This window comes from Orbicella franksi, unplaced genomic scaffold, assembly GCF_964199315.1.
Source record: "Orbicella franksi unplaced genomic scaffold, jaOrbFran1.1 SCAFFOLD_36, whole genome shotgun sequence".
Taxonomy (NCBI): Eukaryota; Metazoa; Cnidaria; class Anthozoa; order Scleractinia; family Merulinidae; genus Orbicella; species Orbicella franksi.
In genome coordinates, this window is record NW_027670382.1 from 1 (window position 1) to 19,119 (window position 19,119).

The 19,119-nt window shown below is 37.5% G+C and overlaps 2 protein-coding genes across 3 annotated transcripts; both read right to left on the reverse strand.

The window, feature by feature from the left end:
• Window positions 1–34: 34 nt before the first annotated feature.
• Window positions 35–6,928, reverse strand: LOC145471209 (dnaJ homolog subfamily C member 13-like). 2 transcript variants are annotated; one of them, XM_081454827.1, is made up of 2 exons: window positions 6,800–6,928; window positions 35–252 (listed from the first exon to the last, which is right to left on the reverse strand). In XM_081454827.1, the coding sequence occupies exons 1-2, from the start codon at window positions 6,926–6,928 to the stop codon at window positions 118–120; spliced, it is 264 nt and encodes an 87-aa protein (XP_081310953.1). In that variant the 3' UTR covers window positions 35–117. The 2 variants fall into 2 exon arrangements, with proteins under 2 accessions (XP_081310953.1, XP_081310952.1); XM_081454826.1 differs by lacking the exon at window positions 35–252 and adding an exon at window positions 5,896–6,144.
• Window positions 6,854–12,888, reverse strand: LOC145471213 (dnaJ homolog subfamily C member 13-like). Its single transcript, XM_081454831.1, has 12 exons — window positions 12,753–12,888; window positions 11,940–12,031; window positions 11,490–11,589; window positions 11,011–11,085; window positions 10,383–10,583; window positions 9,733–9,814; window positions 9,299–9,341; window positions 8,965–9,060; window positions 8,321–8,398; window positions 8,047–8,118; window positions 7,512–7,620; window positions 6,854–6,943 (listed from the first exon to the last, which is right to left on the reverse strand). The coding sequence occupies exons 1-11, from the start codon at window positions 12,853–12,855 to the stop codon at window positions 7,516–7,518; spliced, it is 1,047 nt and encodes a 348-aa protein (XP_081310957.1). The 5' UTR covers window positions 12,856–12,888; the 3' UTR covers window positions 6,854–6,943; window positions 7,512–7,515.
• Window positions 12,889–19,119: the final 6,231 nt, after the last annotated feature.

Here is a 19,119-nt window from a genome sequence, read left to right on the forward strand (position 1 = left end):
GCCTAAAAAACAGACACAAAGTGTTGTTAGTGATCATTCAAATCTACAGTAACCCGATTTGTACTTGAAATGCTGTAATCAACAACTTCACAATATTCACAATATTTAATTATTAATTTAAAGGCTGCAGTAATGTAGTTTTTGTGATATACAGAATAAAGTTGGGCAAATACTTAATACCTGAAAACAATTCTGTGTTTCTTGGTATCTGGTCATGATCAGGGAGAACATTATCACTTGGACTCTTTTCTCCTGATGGAAGGAAACAAGTGAAAGATATTTATAAGCTAGATAATATTAAATTACCTCAATGGAATAAGTGTATACATCTACCATATAGGCTTAACATGTTAAATCCACTGTTAAATGCATCACAAATTGATGAGCTTGAGAAAGGTGCAGGGTGTCCAGCAGCATAGTTGTTCAGAAAAATAGGAAAATAGGAAACTGCAATTGAAAAAATACGAAAAAATAGGAACTTTCCTTCAAAAAATTAGGAAAAGAATAGGAGAATCATAATTGATGGACAAAGATAACCTCCCTACACCCCATCAGCTACCCCAATCAACCACTTTAGTTCATTGACAGTGATATACATTTGTACATACAGTGTGATAATGTAAGCATTTTGAATTTTAAAGTTATTCTTCTTCGTCGCTCTCATTGTGATAACAACATCAGTTTGCATAACATTATATTATAAATCTAAATCAATTGAAGAGCAATCGGCAATCAGTTGTGAAATTGACATTTGAATATCATGTTTTCCTAGAAACAAGACTAGTGATACTACACTGAATTCATCAATCCAAATTCCCTGATTTTAACTGTAACTGAACTACTCAGGCTTCACCTTGTTCAGAAACTATGCTGTCTTTTCAAAACTTCAACATCAACCCAGCACACAATAGCAAACACAAATCCTAAGAGAAGTTTTAAAACGACACTTCCCTCTTGACTTGACATAAAACAACAGCTCACCCTTAATTTGACTTTAACAAGACAGTTCACCCTTAATTTGGTTTTCTTTTATTTGATGAACATCAACTTCCTCACATGAGCATCTTCCAGGTTCAAATATGATCACACAAGTGAGCAAGAGTTCAGCATGAGGACATACATTGGATAATTAACCAAATAGCAGGTTGAAATCCTCATCAGCTATTAGAGTGCTCAATAGTTTAACTAGAGACACATCAGACTTAATGACAAAGATATAGAAATCATATATGATGCTCATTTCGAAACGAAACATAGAGACGTGCAACTGAGCTTAGTGAGCATTATATGGAGCCTGAAGGACCAGAACGTTGAGTACAACATTAAATGGCCTAAGATATGGAGAGCAGATCTTATTCGAACACTATAAAGAAATGTAATTTGAGTTTCTGGGAGAAATATTTCATTTTATGTAAACCCAAAGTGTCAACCCTAAACAACAAAAATGAGCCAATATCTTGCTGTAGACATTCTAGGAATTTTTTGCTGAAAAATATCATCACCTTATTAGCCATAGCATCTCACTTGATGCGCCACGTACCACCCTTTTTCCATATTGTTCTGTTTTTTTTTTTCAAATATCTTTCCCTGTAACCATTTTTTCTAGCAGTTGCCTGATGATTGCTTCTGAAGAAGCATGAAACCCTGAGTAGCAAGTAAATGTCTTAGACCAACTAATCCAGCTTTATACTTCCATTATTGGATAATTAACGTATTTTCAATGGGTTTATACAGAATATTATCTGTTGACTTCAACATAATCACATGAACCATATTGATACAGCTACATGTCGATACAATATATAACAAAGAAAATCATTGAGAAATATGGAACCAGTAAATCAGAGCGATGAACAGAAATCCAGTAAGGAACAGAGAACAAAGAAATAGTTACTGTCCCTAATATTTTTGCTAATTTAGAACATCCAAGTCATGACATTGCTTTATGCTAAATCCACATCCGAGCCTATGAAACACCAGAGGCTATTAATCCATTTTCAATTTATAACATTAAATGGCCTAAGATGAAGGAGAGCAGATCTTATTTGAACACTATAAAGAAATGTAATTTGAGTTTGTGGGAGAAATATTTCATTTTATGTAAACCCAAAGTGTCAACCCTAAACAACAGAAATGAGCCAATATCTTGCTGTAGACATTCTAGGAATTTTTTGCTGAAAAATATCATCACCTTATTAGCCATAGCATCTCACTTGATGCGCCACGTACCACCCTTTTTACATATTGTTCTGTTTTTTTTTTTCAAATATCTTTCCCTGTAACCATTTTTTCTAGCAGTTGCCTGATGATTGCTTCTGAAGAAGCATGAAACCCTGAGTAGCAAGTAAATGTCTTAGACCAACTAATCCAGCTTTATACTTCCATTATTGGATAATTAACGTATTTTCAATGGGTTTATACAGAATATTATCTGTTGACTTCAACATAATCACATGAACCATATTGATACAGCTACATGTCGATACAATATATAACAAAGAAAATCATTGAGAAATATGGAACCAGTAAATCAGAGCGATGAACAGAAATCCAGTAAGGAACAGAGAACAAAGAAATAGTTACTGTCCCTAATATTTTTGCTAATTTAGAACATCCAAGTCATGACATTGCTTTATGCTAAATCCACATCCGAGCCTATGAAACACCAGAGGCTATTAATCCATTTTCAATTTATAACATTAAATGGCCTAAGATGAAGGAGAGCAGATCTTATTTGAACACTATAAAGAAATGTAATTTGAGTTTGTGGGAGAAATATTTCATTTTATGTAAACCCAAAGTGTCAACCCTAAACAACAGAAATGAGCCAATATCTTGCTGTAGACATTCTAGGAATTTTTTGCTGAAAAATATCATCACCTTATTAGCCATAGCATCTCACTTGATGCGCCACGTACCACCCTTTTTACATATTGTTCTGTTTTTTTTTTTCAAATATCTTTCCCTGTAACCATTTTTTCTAGCAGTTGCCTGATGATTGCTTCTGAAGAAGCATGAAACCCTGAGTAGCAAGTAAATGTCTTAGACCAACTAATCCAGCTTTATACTTCCATTATTGGATAATTAACGTATTTTCAATGGGTTTATACAGAATATTATCTGTTGACTTCAACATAATCACATGAACCATATTGATACAGCTACATGTCGATACAATATATAACAAAGAAAATCATTGAGAAATATGGAACCAGTAAATCAGAGCGATGAACAGAAATCCAGTAAGGAACAGAGAACAAAGAAATAGTTACTGTCCCTAATATTTTTGCTAATTTAGAACATCCAAGTCATGACATTGCTTTATGCTAAATCCACATCCGAGCCTATGAAACACCAGAAGCTATTAATCCATTTTCAATTTTGCAAGACATGATGCTTAATTAGCCAAAAAAAAAAAAAAAATAGGAAAAATAGGAGGTTTCATTTTTAAAAATAGGAGAAAATAGGAATTCATCTGCTCAAAAAAGTAGGAAAAAATATGAGCTGGACACCTTGAAGGTGCCAGAGCTGAGCATGATGGCTATGATTGCTGGAGCCATAGCAAAGATTTCATTCCATTGTTAGTTACGACTGAACTGGAAAACATGGTTAATGTGTTTCACGCATGACACATATGACAAGTTAAAAAATAATAATAAGGCGTAAAATGAATGTACTATCATTTACAAATTATAAAAACAAAGCGTATTACTTTATTGATGTAGTCCTTTGCCGAAAGACAAATTTAAGAGATATTTGGCAAATACTGAAGTCTTGATCCCTTAAAAATGCTAGATCAACAGCACTGTTCACAATTTTGGACAAAAACTTGTCTTGAATTTTACACCTGCAACATACAGAAATCTCATGGTTATTAATATGGGCAGGCTTTTAGCAAGATGGGTGTCCAGGCATCCTGTGGATGGCCTCTTATTAAAGAAAATCGCTTTATTTTTCACATGTTGCCTTATAGATTGTTCATTTGAGCAGGCCCTACAGCACTTTTGGGACACCCACTTTTTAAATCTTGACCAAAAGCCTGAATGTGGGTAATATCGAGGTACAGTGTACATGTACCGTTCAAAGTTTATGTTCTTTAAACTATGCATAAATTAAAACTTAGACTGGTTTATTTGAAAGAGCTTTTAAGCTCTCCTTTAAAAATGTTGAGTACTTTCCTTGATTCGTGATTGAAAACTTCTTTCAATTGAACGAAGAAAAGGTTTGCTGTTACATGTATGCCATCCTTTCTAAGTAAGTTGTTACCAGTAGTTCAAACACTTCAGCGTGACATAAAGGGACAGGTCTGTAAGGGCGTCTAGTATTTTCCACGGTCATTTCTAGGAAAAATATATCTCACAACCTTGATCTTTACCATGAACAGCTGTGGCTAAATTTTGTTACAGTGCCTAAGAGATCAAAATAAATGACTCGCATCTTGTTATTTGTGGATATGGAACTCCCAACAGCTCTGGGGCCCAAAGCGTAAAACCACAAAACACCAAAATTCTAGGGGGTGGGTGGAGTACCGTGAAGCCCCTTCAAAACAGAAAATCCTGGGGGTGAGGGGTCTATCTGGAAAAAAACCCTCTAAGGAGGGGGGGTGGAGGATGGTTATTTTCTGGAACCACACATTTTACCCCTCCTGCTCTGCAGTCTGCAGTCTTCATTTTACACTGACTGGTAATTTTCAAATGTTTTTTTACACATGTATACCTTGACAGTGGAGAGACTGATTATTCATGCTAATTACTTCATGAAAATCATTAATAAACATACCTGCTCTATGGTGCCAGATATTCAGTTGTCGTCCTGTACTACCATTCATTTATTCCTTATCTTATCTTTATCTGGTGATGTTCTGCTCTTCATCTGATCCAATCTTGGCTTGTAGTTTTGTTTAACTTCGTTCAGCCAAGTTATCTCGCTTGATGTCCTCTCTGTGTCCAGTCTTTCCACGTACAAGCCTTCAACATTTCGGTTATTTCTCAACGAGAGGTTTACATTTTCTTGTGTGTAACAGCCCCGGGAAAAAGCCTGTTTAGTTTACTAGAGTATTACACTCAAAAAAGTTTGTTCCCTCTTGCACGTGTCTTCCGCCATCTTTGTTATCTCGACCCCACACTCACTCGGCCATAATGTCGTGTTTGTGTCACGTGATATTTTCGCCCCTAGTCTTAGCCTACAGGGGTTTGGCCACGGGGAAACTCGCTTTGGAGACGATTTGATTGGCTCAAGAGAGGATCAAGATTCACAGAGGACGTTTGAACAAGAAAAAGACCAAGTTACCGCTGCACAAAACACATTGGTTTTGAGTACAGTTCATGCTTTGGCAAGACGTCAAAACCATCTTCTCCGAAGCACGTACTTGCAAGGTTTGCTTGAAGTAAATTCTTGTCGCAGGTGTTGGTGTTTCATAACGACACTGAACGGAAGGACCAGTCAGAACTTGTTTCCAGTGGCTGAGAGCTAAGTAAAACTTCTCCGCTAGTTGAATTCTTGAACGTGATGGAATACTATCAAGCAAGAAAGACCGTGCTTGACCACATTTCAAAACACCAAGGAGAGAGTTGAAAATACTACGCGTGGCGGAGTATTTTTGACGAACTTCGAGCCAGCTCTTAAACAATCAGTTTCCACAGGTGACAACAAACTGAAAGCTCTCTGGTTTTAAGGAATGCAGTGCAATGTAACTTAGACTATCCTCGATCGGGGAACCTCTTGTTAAACGGAAGGGTGATGTAAGCAGTTCCGTAGACTAGTCAGTATGAGGCAAACCAAGGCACTTGCCTCAGTCATTTTTTTTTCTCGTTTTTGTTGTTTCTCTGTTGAAAGGGGAAATTGAAACACTGGTAAATGCCAAGGAAAAGAATTAAACCATGGACTTTGCCTCAGTCATAATTTTTTGTTTTGGCTACGGCCCTGGTGAGGCAAACCCAAGGAACGCACAGAAAAGACAAGGAGGCACAGCAGAAAAACGCTAAACGGAATACCTAAAGGAAAAGAAGACGAACTGTATAAATGGAACACAAAACGAAACACAGCCTTGACTATTTGTGCTTTGGTTGCGGCGGGGTTTTCCACAGTTTTTAGAGCTCCGTTTAGGAGGTTCAGAAGGTACTGAACTAATTCGAACGAAAGAGCCTAAAGAGATAAAAGGAAGGAAGTTAAGATCTCTTGAATAGTCACACAAAAGGGTGATGTAAACAAATCTTCTAATAATACACAGTATATCATAAACGTACAGCTCAATAGCTTTCATTTCGGTGGTGGCACAGTAAGGCTTCGCCCACAAACTCAAAAGTTAGAAGAGCTTCGTGCGGTATGATAAACAGTATCAGATAAAAGTATCACTCAATAGCTTTCAGTTGAATGGTCCCACACTAGGGTTTCATCCTTGTACAGCATAATAAACAGTACCAGATGAAAGTACTGCTCATTTCATTTGAATGGTCACACACCAGGGTTTCACCCACAGACTTAAAAGTTAGAACCACCTTGTACAGCATAATACACAGTGCCAGATGAAAGTACTGCTCAATAGCTTTCATTTGAATGGTCACACGCTAGGGTTTCATCCAGAAACTTTAAAGTTAGTACCACCTTGTACAGCATAGTAAACAGCACCACATGAAAGTACTGCTCAATAACTTTCATTTAATGCCCACACTAGGGTTTCATCCAAAAACTTAAAAGTCAAAACCACATACACAGCACAAACGGAAAGAGGATTAATCATCAAACATGTTAGTCTCGAGGTTTACTACACAATTCAAGGTAAATATCACTTCTTATTTACCTGTGCTACAAGCTCTGTGTGATTCTTGTCAAACATTCTGTGAAGTGCTTCACATGCCACACCCACGACATCTGGCCTCGCTTCCATTCCCTTGATCATGTGACTGATACAGTCGCTGACCTGCGCCATGCTTCGAACACAGATCTGAAAAGGGCCGTTTCCGAGCGAGAGAAATCATACAACGAATAAATCAAAATCTTAGTTCCACTATATAAGAAATGCAAAAATGTAATTTAAATGGCTTTCTTATTTTTCCACAGATGACATCCCCTTTTTAAAAATTAATCGCTCTTTCAATAATCTGATTTGACTATTTAATACAACATAGCTTTTTCAAGGTAAACTTTTATCAGAATACTGACAATATTTCTCTCTTGAAAAGGGCCAAATTACGCTTTTTCAAGTGACGCGGACACAAACAACCTTGACTCGACGCATCGAAAAAATTTACACTACATTTCCTACGTTCGTGGTTCGTGATATATATGAATCTTTTAGTCTTACATATCCATTTACAAATAAAGCTGCGTTTTAAATTTCTCCGGCAATGTGGATGGGGCCTTAGTTTATTTCTACATGGGTGAAATGTGACGTTCCCTGCATGCAATTATGTACATCGCAAAAAAGCGACGTTGTTTTAAAATATCGTTGCATAACTAAATTTCCTTTGTGAGGTCTGGATTAAACTCCATCCCCTAATGGTGTGTCTTACCTCGTTAGCCGAGAGCAAGTGAACCACTTGCACAGCGGATTTCACGACTGCATTGTTTGTAGAACCCATGCTCTTTTACTAAATTTGGAATGTGGCCTAGGCCTGGGACCTGGGAATAGAGCACAGATACTCTTAACATTCGCTTTATGCCGCAATGTGAACACAAACGTTCTGCTAACTGGTGACCAATTCCTTAATTCTCACGTCTGTATACTCAATTAAGTGGTGATTACATCTGGAGAAAATAAAAGTTGATCTAGCCAAGACTACCGTTTCAAACCTCTAGCCCTGCCCGAGATCGTGTTATTTCTGAGAAGTCACTTAACGTTTTTCTTGAGTTGCCATCCAGGAGACTAGGCAAGAGCAAGCAGACACGTTCCCCACCCCAGCCCCGTACACTGAGCAGTTTTGTTCACGATATTTCAACATGGCGCATGCTTGCTTGAGGGTTGAATCGGAAAAAAATAAGTTGTTTAGAATGTGGTTATAGACGAAAATTCCCAATACCACTTCTAATTCGTCGTTTTCCACGTACCTGGTCTGCTAGCTGCGGTTGTGCCGTAAAAAGACAGAGTGTGGCCTGGGTGACAGTCTCGAGAGTCTCGCCCTGAAACGGGTTTGAGAAAAGTAGCAAGAAAGTAGAAAACGGAAATGACAATATAAAACACACGTACTAAACAGGTAAAACAGGTAAAGCAGCAGCCTGGTCTGAGAGGTTTCAGAAAAGTACCAAAAAGTGGAAAACGAAAATGACAGTATAACAAACAAGTATCAAAACGTAAACCCCTTAAAAATAAAACAAAACTTACATCAGAGGAGGATTTTGTTAGCAGTTCAACAAACTTCTGTAGCAAAGCTATAAGGAACTCCTTCGGCTTCCGAAGAACCTGAGAAGACAAAATAAAAAGAACCCACTTTCAAAGCTATACTATTGAGTTTTGTTTTACTGTAGCTTTACTGAGCTATATAATGACTTCAAAGTCAATGGTTTATTGACCTTGGCCAGAATCTTCCGTTCTAGTCCACTCGGATGCAAAATCTGCACTGACCACGATTTCTATCAAGTATTTTTTCCCCACATTTTCCTCCAAGTTACGGCTAGCTATTTGTACGTTTTGCCACCGTAATAACTGGTGTTGCAAATTTCGTTCATGCGACCTTTCCCCCTCTTTTCTCAAATTGCTTTTTCTCCCTCGCCATCAGTTACGAGCTTTCTAGCGCTTGGCACTGGTTATATGTTTTCCCGCGCTTAACCCTGATTACGTGTTTTCCCGCTCTTTTGACGAGTTATGTTTTTTTTTGTTTGCTTTGAGTTCTGATTGGCTTAATGGGTTCGGCTCTGAGAAAACCTTAGCCTCACTTTTGCAACAACTATAACAAAACCAACGCCGTTTAAAGAAACTTTTTTTTTTTTTCTTTGTTGTTTTTTTCTTTTTCTTTTTTAAGAACATACCCAAGCTGGCTGCTGAATAAAGAGCCGAAGATAAATTCCACCAATTGTTATTTCCCCAGCAGCTTCGTCAAACATAACTTCAAAGTCTTCAGGAAGCTGAAAACAAAAACACAACACGTTTCACATCAATTTTTCAATAACAAAGGCTGTTTGTTTTCCAAATTCTCTTAGAGTACAAATATCATTAAATGCACTCTTTGCCAGACGAATTTCTCCACCTGTTTTTAAGTACACATCTCTTTTTCTACAAACCTCCTTCAAAGTATTTAAATTTCACCTGCCTACCAAATATTTTCACAAAAGAGGACAGGGAAGTCACGAAATAATGTCTTACCTTCCATTGAATGTCTGGGCTGTCTTTCTGCACCTGGTAATGCCTATAACGACAGGAAAAAGAAACGCGATCAGCACATTTTCCTGTGTAACAGCAGCTTCTTGGCCTACTCACGTAACGCAATCTTTACTGCTAGTCAGGACGTAATTCTAAACGTAATGACATGTTGAGGGGAAGATGGCGGTTCACAATGGTGTCTGTACAAGAGATGCACATCTAAGACCGGAGACAACTAGTTTCGTCATGATCATCTTCGCTTAAGACGGCACTGGCCGCAGGTTTACATAACGAAATATTAACAGGAACAATTATTCGACTTTTTAAGGGCATTAACCAACTGACTTTAATCAGTATATCAGACACGAAAGACTGTGTTTGACCACATTTCCAAACACTAAGAATCATGGAACATGGACTAGCATTAATAAACTCACTTGTCTTTAAGCTGTTTCACCACTGTGCAGATTTTTTCTCTGGCTTCAGTGTTCCATATCCGTTCAGGATTCTCCTGGTTTGCTATACCGAAAAAAACAAACAAACAAATCAAAAACAGATCCGGTATAGACACCACATACATAACCTATTAGCCACACACATGATTGCCACAGACAAAACTTTTCAAAATCCCTGAGTTTTCCCTGATAAAAATAATATTTCCCTGAGCAAATAAATACAAAATGTCACAGACAGAAGAGTTTCTAGCCTCCCCTAACAGCCTTCCTTTCCACCCATTCATCGAGACTGGCAAGTTTTCAAAACAATTTCTTGATTGAGGAGAAACATCGTTGAGATCACACTGAATATTTCTTCCAGCCTTCAATGGTATTAAATCAGCAGAGTCATGTTAAAATTCTTTCAAATCTCCCCGACTTTTCTTCAAAATGTCAATTCTCCCTGACTCAAAATAAAATTCCCTTACTTCTTCTTGACCTTGAATAATTTTTTCCCCTGACCATCTCCTGAGCTGTGGCAACCCTGACACATGTTTTAGTTCGTCAAGTAATCTTTCCAAAACAAAATAGCGTGACAAGGCCGTGTAACGTCCCTGACGTTCTAATATAGCTTGGCGAACGACTTGCCTCACCTTCAAACATATGCACGCTTGCTGAAGCGTTGTCTCTCATAGCGTCCATAAAGATGGCTGGCAAAAATTTGGACAACACGATCTTCACTTTGGGTCCAATGAGCTTATCTGACATCATCTTGGAAAACAGCTCGGCTGATCTCTCGCGGACCACTGGGTTTGTGCCATTTGCATAAAGGTCCAGAAGATAGATCAGACCGCCTGAAAAATACACCAGGTTAGAATCTGTCTCGGGTCCAAGAAATCGAAGAAGCGACGAGCAGGGCTACGATTAGCCTCCAAACAGTCACTCTACTGAATTTTTGCGCAAAGCTGTTTCTTCAGCATAAAGAGGATAAGAGACGGTATTGCCACACCCATCCCACCCCAACCTACCACTCCCTTTGATGGGATATCGGCATTTTGACAAGTTGCCCTGACTGGTTTATACTTCTAGGTTAGCAGCAAAGAGCCTTGTCCAAGCGCACAATACTACGACTCTAAGCAGAGTCTAACCACTCGCTCTGAAGTCTAACATAGCAGACCACTGCGCCACCACCACCCCCTCCCTGTTGCCTTAAATAAAATTCGTGATGTAAGTAATATGCTAATCCCCGTCAACATTGACGTTTTAGTTTGTGGTATTTACCTTTATGCATCGTTTCCTTGACGATTTTAGTGTTGGAACAAAGTGCGTGCATTGTATCGACTGTCAACAGACGATCTGTCATGAAAAACAATACCACAAAGGTTATGAATGAGAACTATTTTTGCACTTTTCTGGGAAGGAAACAAGCACATGATTTGAAACTTTCTCTTAACATGCCAGAGCCGAGTTGTTCGAAAGCCGGTTAACGCTAACCCAGGATTACAAGTTAATGGAAGTATCAATTTTTCCTGTATACAAATGTTTTTCACTTCTTATGTTTTGTGTAGTTTGAGATTACTCATGCTCAAAACTGAAGGACAGACAAGATAACCAGAAAACCTCATCGAAAAAATACAAAACTGAAGGCAGGCAGGCAACAGCATAATCAAAATCTCTCGGGTTAGAGTGGAAAAGACGTAACAGAGACGCAAAAACGGATTCTGTGGTGGGGAGGGTAAGGGGTACTGTAGACGACCCACCTGATGGAAGCGTGTGTAGTGTTAGGAACAAAAAGCCGAGGATGTCAGAGTCAGCTATACTCGTTACACAGTTCTTGTTTGCTGTCGTGCTTGAGATGACCTGCAATACAGTGATAAGAGTCATTTCCCCTTACATTATCAATACACTGTTAAGAAGACAAGTGATGAGAATAAAGAAATTGAACACCCAAAGAAAAACTGTGTTGATGTTTAGTAACATAAGAAATGAATGAGAACCAGCGAGAGGAACTGATCGTGACACATTAAAGATTCTCCGTACTAGTACTATAGACTAAGAAATTTATTTTTACGCTGACAAGGGTTGATACACCACAAACCTCTCCCAACTAAAACTATAAGGAGTGTACAAAGACAATTGGGGAGAAAATTTATGTTGAGATTGAACTTTAAGAGGTTAATCCAGACATTGTTCAAAGCACTTCGTCTTACCTCAAGAGCAAACTTCTGAAGTTTTGTTGCTTTAGTCATCCTTAGTAAGGAGAAAATCAGCTTAAAATGTCCTATACACTGAGCTTCAGTGCCTGTCAACAGAGAGACAAGTCACAGAAATTAGATTTTCATGACGTAAAATGGGTTAATTACCAGGGAGATAACGACAATGGCTATTTTAAAGGAGCTCAGTCACGGTTTGCGCATATTGAAAAGATTAGCTTCAATTTTTCAAATTCGTCATTTGTAATCCGTGTTAATCTTCTCCATCCTTAGCCATCCTTGTTCCGTTATGGTTTATCATTATCTCTTTGGTGTTTTTCTTTCTTACAAAACTGTTATTTTCAGGTTTCCTACCATTCAAAGGTAATTTTGTATGTGGCCAAAATAACTCAAAATACCATGACTGAGCCCCTTTAACAGGGGCATCAGTTCACAGCAATAAATGACTGAAATAAATGAATTCAAGGTAGACACATCTGTCATATCGAATCGGAGACATGAAGGAATTTGTGAAAACGCAAGTTCATTGTCCCAGTCATCTGAAAAATAGCAACGGACGATACATATTAAGCAAGGGGAAAAAGGAAAGGTTTGTTGAGGTTGAGGTTTTGAGGAAGGTCAGTTTCGTGAGGAAAGTTGAGTTTTGTGATCTGATGAGTATCATCCATATTTTGCTGCTATTGCTCTGACACTCGCCACAATGCATTAAACAGGCAAAACAACTACAAACACACTTTTGGCCTGTCACACAATCGTCTCCCAAGCAACACACGGCGTGACACGTCAACGTAACGCTTGCGCAGTTTATACCTGAGTTGTTTTTGATGACGTTTCTAAGCGCTTCCAGAGCCATGACGCTAGCATCCAGTCTTTTCTGGTTTTTCTTCAAGTCAATCAGTTGTGAAATTGACATTTGAATATCATGTTTTCCTAGAAACAAGACTAGTGATACTACACCCACATTGGCCAAGCTATCTGAAACTTAATGTATTTCAACACGAAAGATGCTTAAGATCTAGTAACAGCATTCAGTTAGAGAGATCTTTAATTAATAATACTCTACAGGACCAGACTGCAAGTTTATTTAACACGTTGCCCAGCAACGTGAGGTGCTGCCAAGACTATATTAAATTTTGTAAACACACCAAAAACATTATTTTTAAGAGAGCTTTAGAACACCTGGCATAATTTTAATTATTTATTTATTCATTTATTTATTTTAGCATATCTTAAAACACAATTTTATCTCGTTTACATATAGATATAAATTCTTAAAATTCTTAGATATCTTTTTAATTGTAAATTTAGTCAGCATCGGGCAGGCGAAGAGCCACCCTGTGGATATACTGCCCGAAATGCCATTATTATTATTATTATTATTATTACACTGAATTCATCAATCCAAATTCCCTGATTTTAACTGTAACTGAACTACTCAGGCTTCACCTTGTTCAGAAACTATGCTGTCTTTTCAAAACTTCAACATCAACCCAGCACACAATAGCAAACACAAATCCTAAGAGAAGTTTTAAAACGACACTTCCCTCTTGACTTGACATAAAACAACAGCTCACCCTTAATTTGACTTTAACAAGACAGTTCACCCTTAATTTGGTTTTCTTTTATTTGATGAACATCAACTTCCTCACATGAGCATCTTCCAGGTTCAAATATGATCACACAAGTGAGCAAGAGTTCAGCATGAGGACATACATTGGATAATTAACCAAATAGCAGGTTGAAATCCTCATCAGCTATTAGAGTGCTCAATAGTTTAACTAGAGACACATCAGACTTAATGACAAAGATATAGAAATCATATATGATGCTCATTTCGAAACGAAACATAGAGAAGTGCAACTGAGCTTAGTGAGCATTATATGGAGCCTGAAGGACCAGAACGTTGAGTACAACATTAAATGGCCTAAGATGAAGGAGAGCAGATCTTATTCGAACACTATAAAGAAATGTAATTTGAGTTTGTGGGAGAAATATTTCATTTTATGTAAACCCAAAGTGTCAACCCTAAACAACAAAAATGAGCCAATATCTTGCTGTAGACATTCTAGGAATTTTTTGCTGAAAAATATCATCACCTTATTAGCCATAGCATCTCACTTGATGCGCCACGTACCACCCTTTTTACATATTGTTCTGTTTTTTCTTTTTCAAATATCTTTCCCTGTAACCATTTTTTCTAGCAGTTGCCTGATGATTGCTTCTGAAGAAGCATGAAACCCTGAGTAGCAAGTAAATGTCTTAGACCAACTAATCCAGCTTTATACTTCCATTATTGGATAATTAACGTATTTTCAATGGGTTTATACAGAATATTATCTGTTGACTTCAACATAATCACATGAACCATATTGATACAGCTACATGTCGATACAATATATAACAAAGAAAATCATTGAGAAACATGGAACCAGTAAATCAGAGCGATGAACAGAAATCCAGTAAGGAACAGAGAACAAAGAAATAGTTACTGTCCCTAATATTTTTGCTAATTTCGAACATCCAAGTCATGACATTGCTTTATGCTAAATCCACATCCGAGCCTATGAAACACCAGAGGCTATTAATCCATTTTCAATTTACAACATTAAATGGCCTAAGATGAAGGAGAGCAGATCTTATTCGAACACTATAAAGAAATGTAATTTGAGTTTGTGGGAGAAATATTTCATTTTATGTAAACCCAAAGTGTCAACCCTAAACAACAGAAATGAGCCAATATCTTGCTGTAGACATTCTAGGAATTTTTTGCTGAAAAATATCATCACCTTATTAGCCATAGCATCTCACTTGATGCGCCACGTACCACCCTTTTTACATATTGTTCTGTTTTTTCTTTTTCAAATATCTTTCCCTGTAACCATTTTTTCTAGCAGTTGCCTGATGATTGCTTCTGAAGAAGCATGAAACCCTGAGTAGCAAGTAAATGTCTTAGACCAACTAATCCAGCTTTATACTTCCATTATTGGATAATTAACGTATTTTCAATGGGTTTATACAGAATATTATCTGTTGACTTCAACATAATCACATGAACCATATTGATACAGCTACATGTCGATACAATATATAACAAAGAAAATCATTGAGAAATATGGAACCAGTAAATCAGAGCGATGAACAGAAATCCAGTAAGGAACAGAGAACAAAGAAATAGTTACTGTCCCTAATATTTTTGCTAATTTAGAACATCCAAGTCATGACATTGCTTTATGCTAAATCCACATCCGAGCCTATGAAACACCAGAGGCTATTAATCCATTTTCAATTTACAACATTAAATGGCCTAAGATGAAGGAGAGCAGATCTTATTCGAACACTATAAAGAAATGTAATTTGAGTTTGTGGGAGAAATATTTCATTTTATGTAAACCCAAAGTGTCAACCCTAAACAACAGAAATGAGCCAATATCTTGCTGTAGACATTCTAGGAATTTTTTGCTGAAAAATATCATCACCTTATTAGCCATAGCATCTCACTTGATGCGCCACGTACCACCCTTTTTACATATTGTTCTGTTTTTTCTTTTTCAAATATCTTTCCCTGTAACCATTTTTTCTAGCAGTTGCCTGATGATTGCTTCTGAAGAAGCATGAAACCCTGAGTAGCAAGTAAATGTCTTAGACAAACTAATCCAGCTTTATACTTCCATTATTGGATAATTAACGTATTTTAAATGGGTTTATACAGAATATTATCTGTTGACTTCAACATAATCACATGAACCATATTGATACAGCTACATGTCGATACAATATATAACAAAGAAAATCATTGAGAAATATGGAACCAGTAAATCAGAGCGATGAACAGAAATCCAGTAAGGAACAGAGAACAAAGAAATAGTTACTGTCCCTAATATTTTTGCTAATTTAGAACATCCAAGTCATGACATTGCTTTATGCTAAATCCACATCCGAGCCTATGAAACACCAGAGGCTATTAATCCATTTTCAATTTACAACATTAAATGGCCTAAGATGAAGGAGAGCAGATCTTATTCGAACACTATAAAGAAATGTAATTTGAGTTTGTGGGAGAAATATTTCATTTTATGTAAACCCAAAGTGTCAACCCTAAACAACAGAAATGAGCCAATATCTTGCTGTAGACATTCTAGGAATTTTTTGCTGAAAAATATCATCACCTTATTAGCCATAGCATCTCACTTGATGCGCCACGTACCACCCTTTTTACATATTGTTCTGTTTTTTTTTTTTTCAAATATCTTTCCCTGTAACCATTTTTTCTAGCAGTTGCCTGATGATTGCTTCTAAAGAAGCATGAAACCCTGAGTAGCAAGTAAATGTCTTAGACAAACTAATCCAGCTTTATACTTCCATTATTGGATAATTAACGTATTTTCAATGGGTTTGTACAGAATATTATCTGTTGACTTCAACATAATCACATGAACCATATTGATACAGCTACATGTCGATACAATATATAACAAAGAAAATCATTGAGAAACATGGAATCAGTAAATCAGAGCGATGAACAGAAATCCAGTAAGGAACAGAGAACAAAGAAATAGTTACTGTCCCTAATATTTTTGCTAATTTAGAACAGCCAAGTCATGAAATTGCTTTATGTTAAATCCACATCCGAGCCTATGAAACACCAGAGGCTATTAATCCATTTTCAATTTTGCAAGACATGATGCTTAATTAGCCAAAAAAAAAAAAATAGGAAAAATAGGTTTCATTTTTAAAAATAGGAGAAAATAGGAATTCATCTGCTCAAAAAAGTAGGAAAAAATATGAGCTGGACACCTTGAAGGTGCCAGAGCTGAGCATGATGGCTATGATTGCTGGAGCCATAGCAAAGATTTCATTCCATTGTTAGTTACGACTGAACTGGAAAACATGGTTAATGTGTTTCACGCATGACACGTATGACAAGTTAAAAAATAATAATAAGGCGTAAAATGAATGTACTATCATTTACAAATTATAAAAACAAAGCGTATTACTTTATTGATGTAGTCCTTTGCCGAAAGACAAATTTAAGAGATATTTGGCAAATACTGAAGTCTTGATCCCTTAAAAATGCTAGATCAACAGCACTGTTCACAATTTTGGACAAAAACTTGTCTTGAATTTTACACCTGCAACATTCAGAAATCTCATGGTTATTAATATGGGCAGGCTTTTAGCAAGATGGGTGTCCAGGCATCCTGTGGATGGCCTCTTATTAAAGAAAATCGCTTTATTTTTCACATGTTGCCTTATAGATTGTTCATTTGAGCAGGCCCTATAGCACTTTTGGGACACCCACTTTTTAAATCTTGACCAAAAGCCTGAATGTGGGTAATATCGAGGTACAGTGTACATGTACCGTTCAAAGTTTATGTTCTTTAAACTATGCATAAATTAAAACTTAGACTGGTTTATTTGAAAGAGCTTTTAAGCTCTCCTTTAAAAATGTTGAGTACTTTCCTTGATTCGTGATTGAAAACTTCTTTCAATTGAACGAAGAAAAGGTTTGCTGTTACATGTATGCCATCCTTTCTAAGTAAGTTGTTACCAGTAGTTCAAACACTTCAGCGTGACATAAAGGGACAGGTCTGTAAGGGCGTCTAGTATTTTCCACGGTCATTTCTAGGAAAAATATATCTCACAACCTTGATCTTTACCATGAACAGCTGTGGCTAAATTTTGTTACAGTGCCTAAGAGATCAAAATAAATGACTCGCGTCTTGTTATTTGTGGATATGGAACTCCCAACAGCTGTGGGGCCCAAAGCGTAAAACCACAAAACACCAAAATTCTAGGGGGTGGGTGGAGTACTGTGAAGCCCCTTCAAAATAGAAAATCCTGGGGGTGAGGGGTCTATCTGGAAAAAAACCCTCTAAGGAGGGGGGGTGGAGGATGGTTATTTTCTGGAACCACACATTTTACCCCTCCTGGTCTGCAGTCTGCAGTCTTCATTTTACACTGACTGGTAATTTTCAAATGTTTTTTTACACATGTATACCTTGACAGTGGAGAGACTGATTATTCATGCTAATTACTTCATGAAAATCATTAATAAACATACCTGCTCTATGGCGCCAGATATTCAGTTGTCGTCCTGTACTACCATTCATTTACTCCTTATCTTATCTTTATCTGGTGATGTTCTGCTCTTCATCTGATCCAATCTTGGCTTGTAGTTTTGTTTAACTTCGTTCAGCCAAGTTATCTCGCTTGATGTCCTCTCTGTGTCCAGTCTTTCCACGTACAAGCCTTCAACATTTCGGTTATTTCTCAACGAGAGGTTTACATTTTCTTGTGTGTAACAGCCCCGGGAAAAAGCCTGTTTAGTTTACTAGAGTATTACACTCAAAAAAGTTTGTTCCCTCTTGCACGTGTCTTCCGCCATCTTTGTTATCTCGACCCCACACTCACTCGGCCATAATGTCGTGTTTGTGTCACGTGATATTTTCGCCCCTAGTCTTAGCCTACAGGGGTTTGGCCACGGGGAAACTCGCTTTGGAGACGATTTGATTGGCTCAAGAGAGGATCAAGATTCACAGAGGACGTTTGAACAAGAAAAAGACCAAGTTACCGCTGCACAAAACACATTGGTTTTGAGTACAGTTCATGCTTTGGCAAGACGTCAAAACCATCTTCTCCGAAGCACGTACTTGCAAGGTTTGCTTGAAGTAAATTCTTGTCGCAGGTGTTGGTGTTTCATAACGACACTGAACGGAAGGACCAGTCAGAACTTGTTTCCAGTGGCTGAGAGCTAAGTAAAACTTCTCCGCTAGTTGAATTCTTGAACGTGATGGAATACTATCAAGCAAGAAAGACCGTGCTTGACCACATTTCAAAACACCAAGGAGAGAGTTGAAAATACTACGCGTGGCGGAGTATTTTTGACGAACTTCGAGCCAGCTCTTAAACAATCAGTTTCCACAGGTGACAACAAACTGAAAGCTCTCTGGTTTTAAGGAATGCAGTACAATGTAACTTAGACTATCCTCGATCGGGGAACCTCTTGTTAAACGGAAGGGTGATGTAAGCAGTTCCGTAGACTAGTCAGTATGAGGCAAACCAAGGCACTTGCCTCAGTCATTTTTTTTTCTCGTTTTTGTTGTTTCTCTGTTGAAAGGGGAAATTGAAACACTGGTAAATGCCAAGGAAAAGAATTAAACCATGGACTTTGCCTCAG

Bases quoted from the DNA above. Each gene is read 5' to 3' on its own strand.
- LOC145471209 (XM_081454826.1), bottom strand. From the start codon at position 6,928: ATGGCGCAGGTCAGCGACTGTATCAGTCACATGATCAAGGGAATGGAA. The intron at 6,145-6,799 runs GTAAATAAGAAG...TTATCTCTTTAG, and splicing joins ACACAGAGCTTGTAGCACAG to GCTCTTTCGTTCGAATTAGT.
- LOC145471213 (XM_081454831.1), bottom strand. From the start codon at position 12,855: ATGTCAATTTCACAACTGATTGACTTGAAGAAAAACCAGAAAAGACTG. The intron at 10,584-11,010 runs GTAAATACCACA...TGTATTTTTCAG, and splicing joins CAAGGAAACGATGCATAAAG to GCGGTCTGATCTATCTTCTG. The intron at 8,399-8,964 runs GTATGTTCTTAA...TTGTCTTCTCAG, and splicing joins TTATTCAGCAGCCAGCTTGG to GTTCTTCGGAAGCCGAAGGA.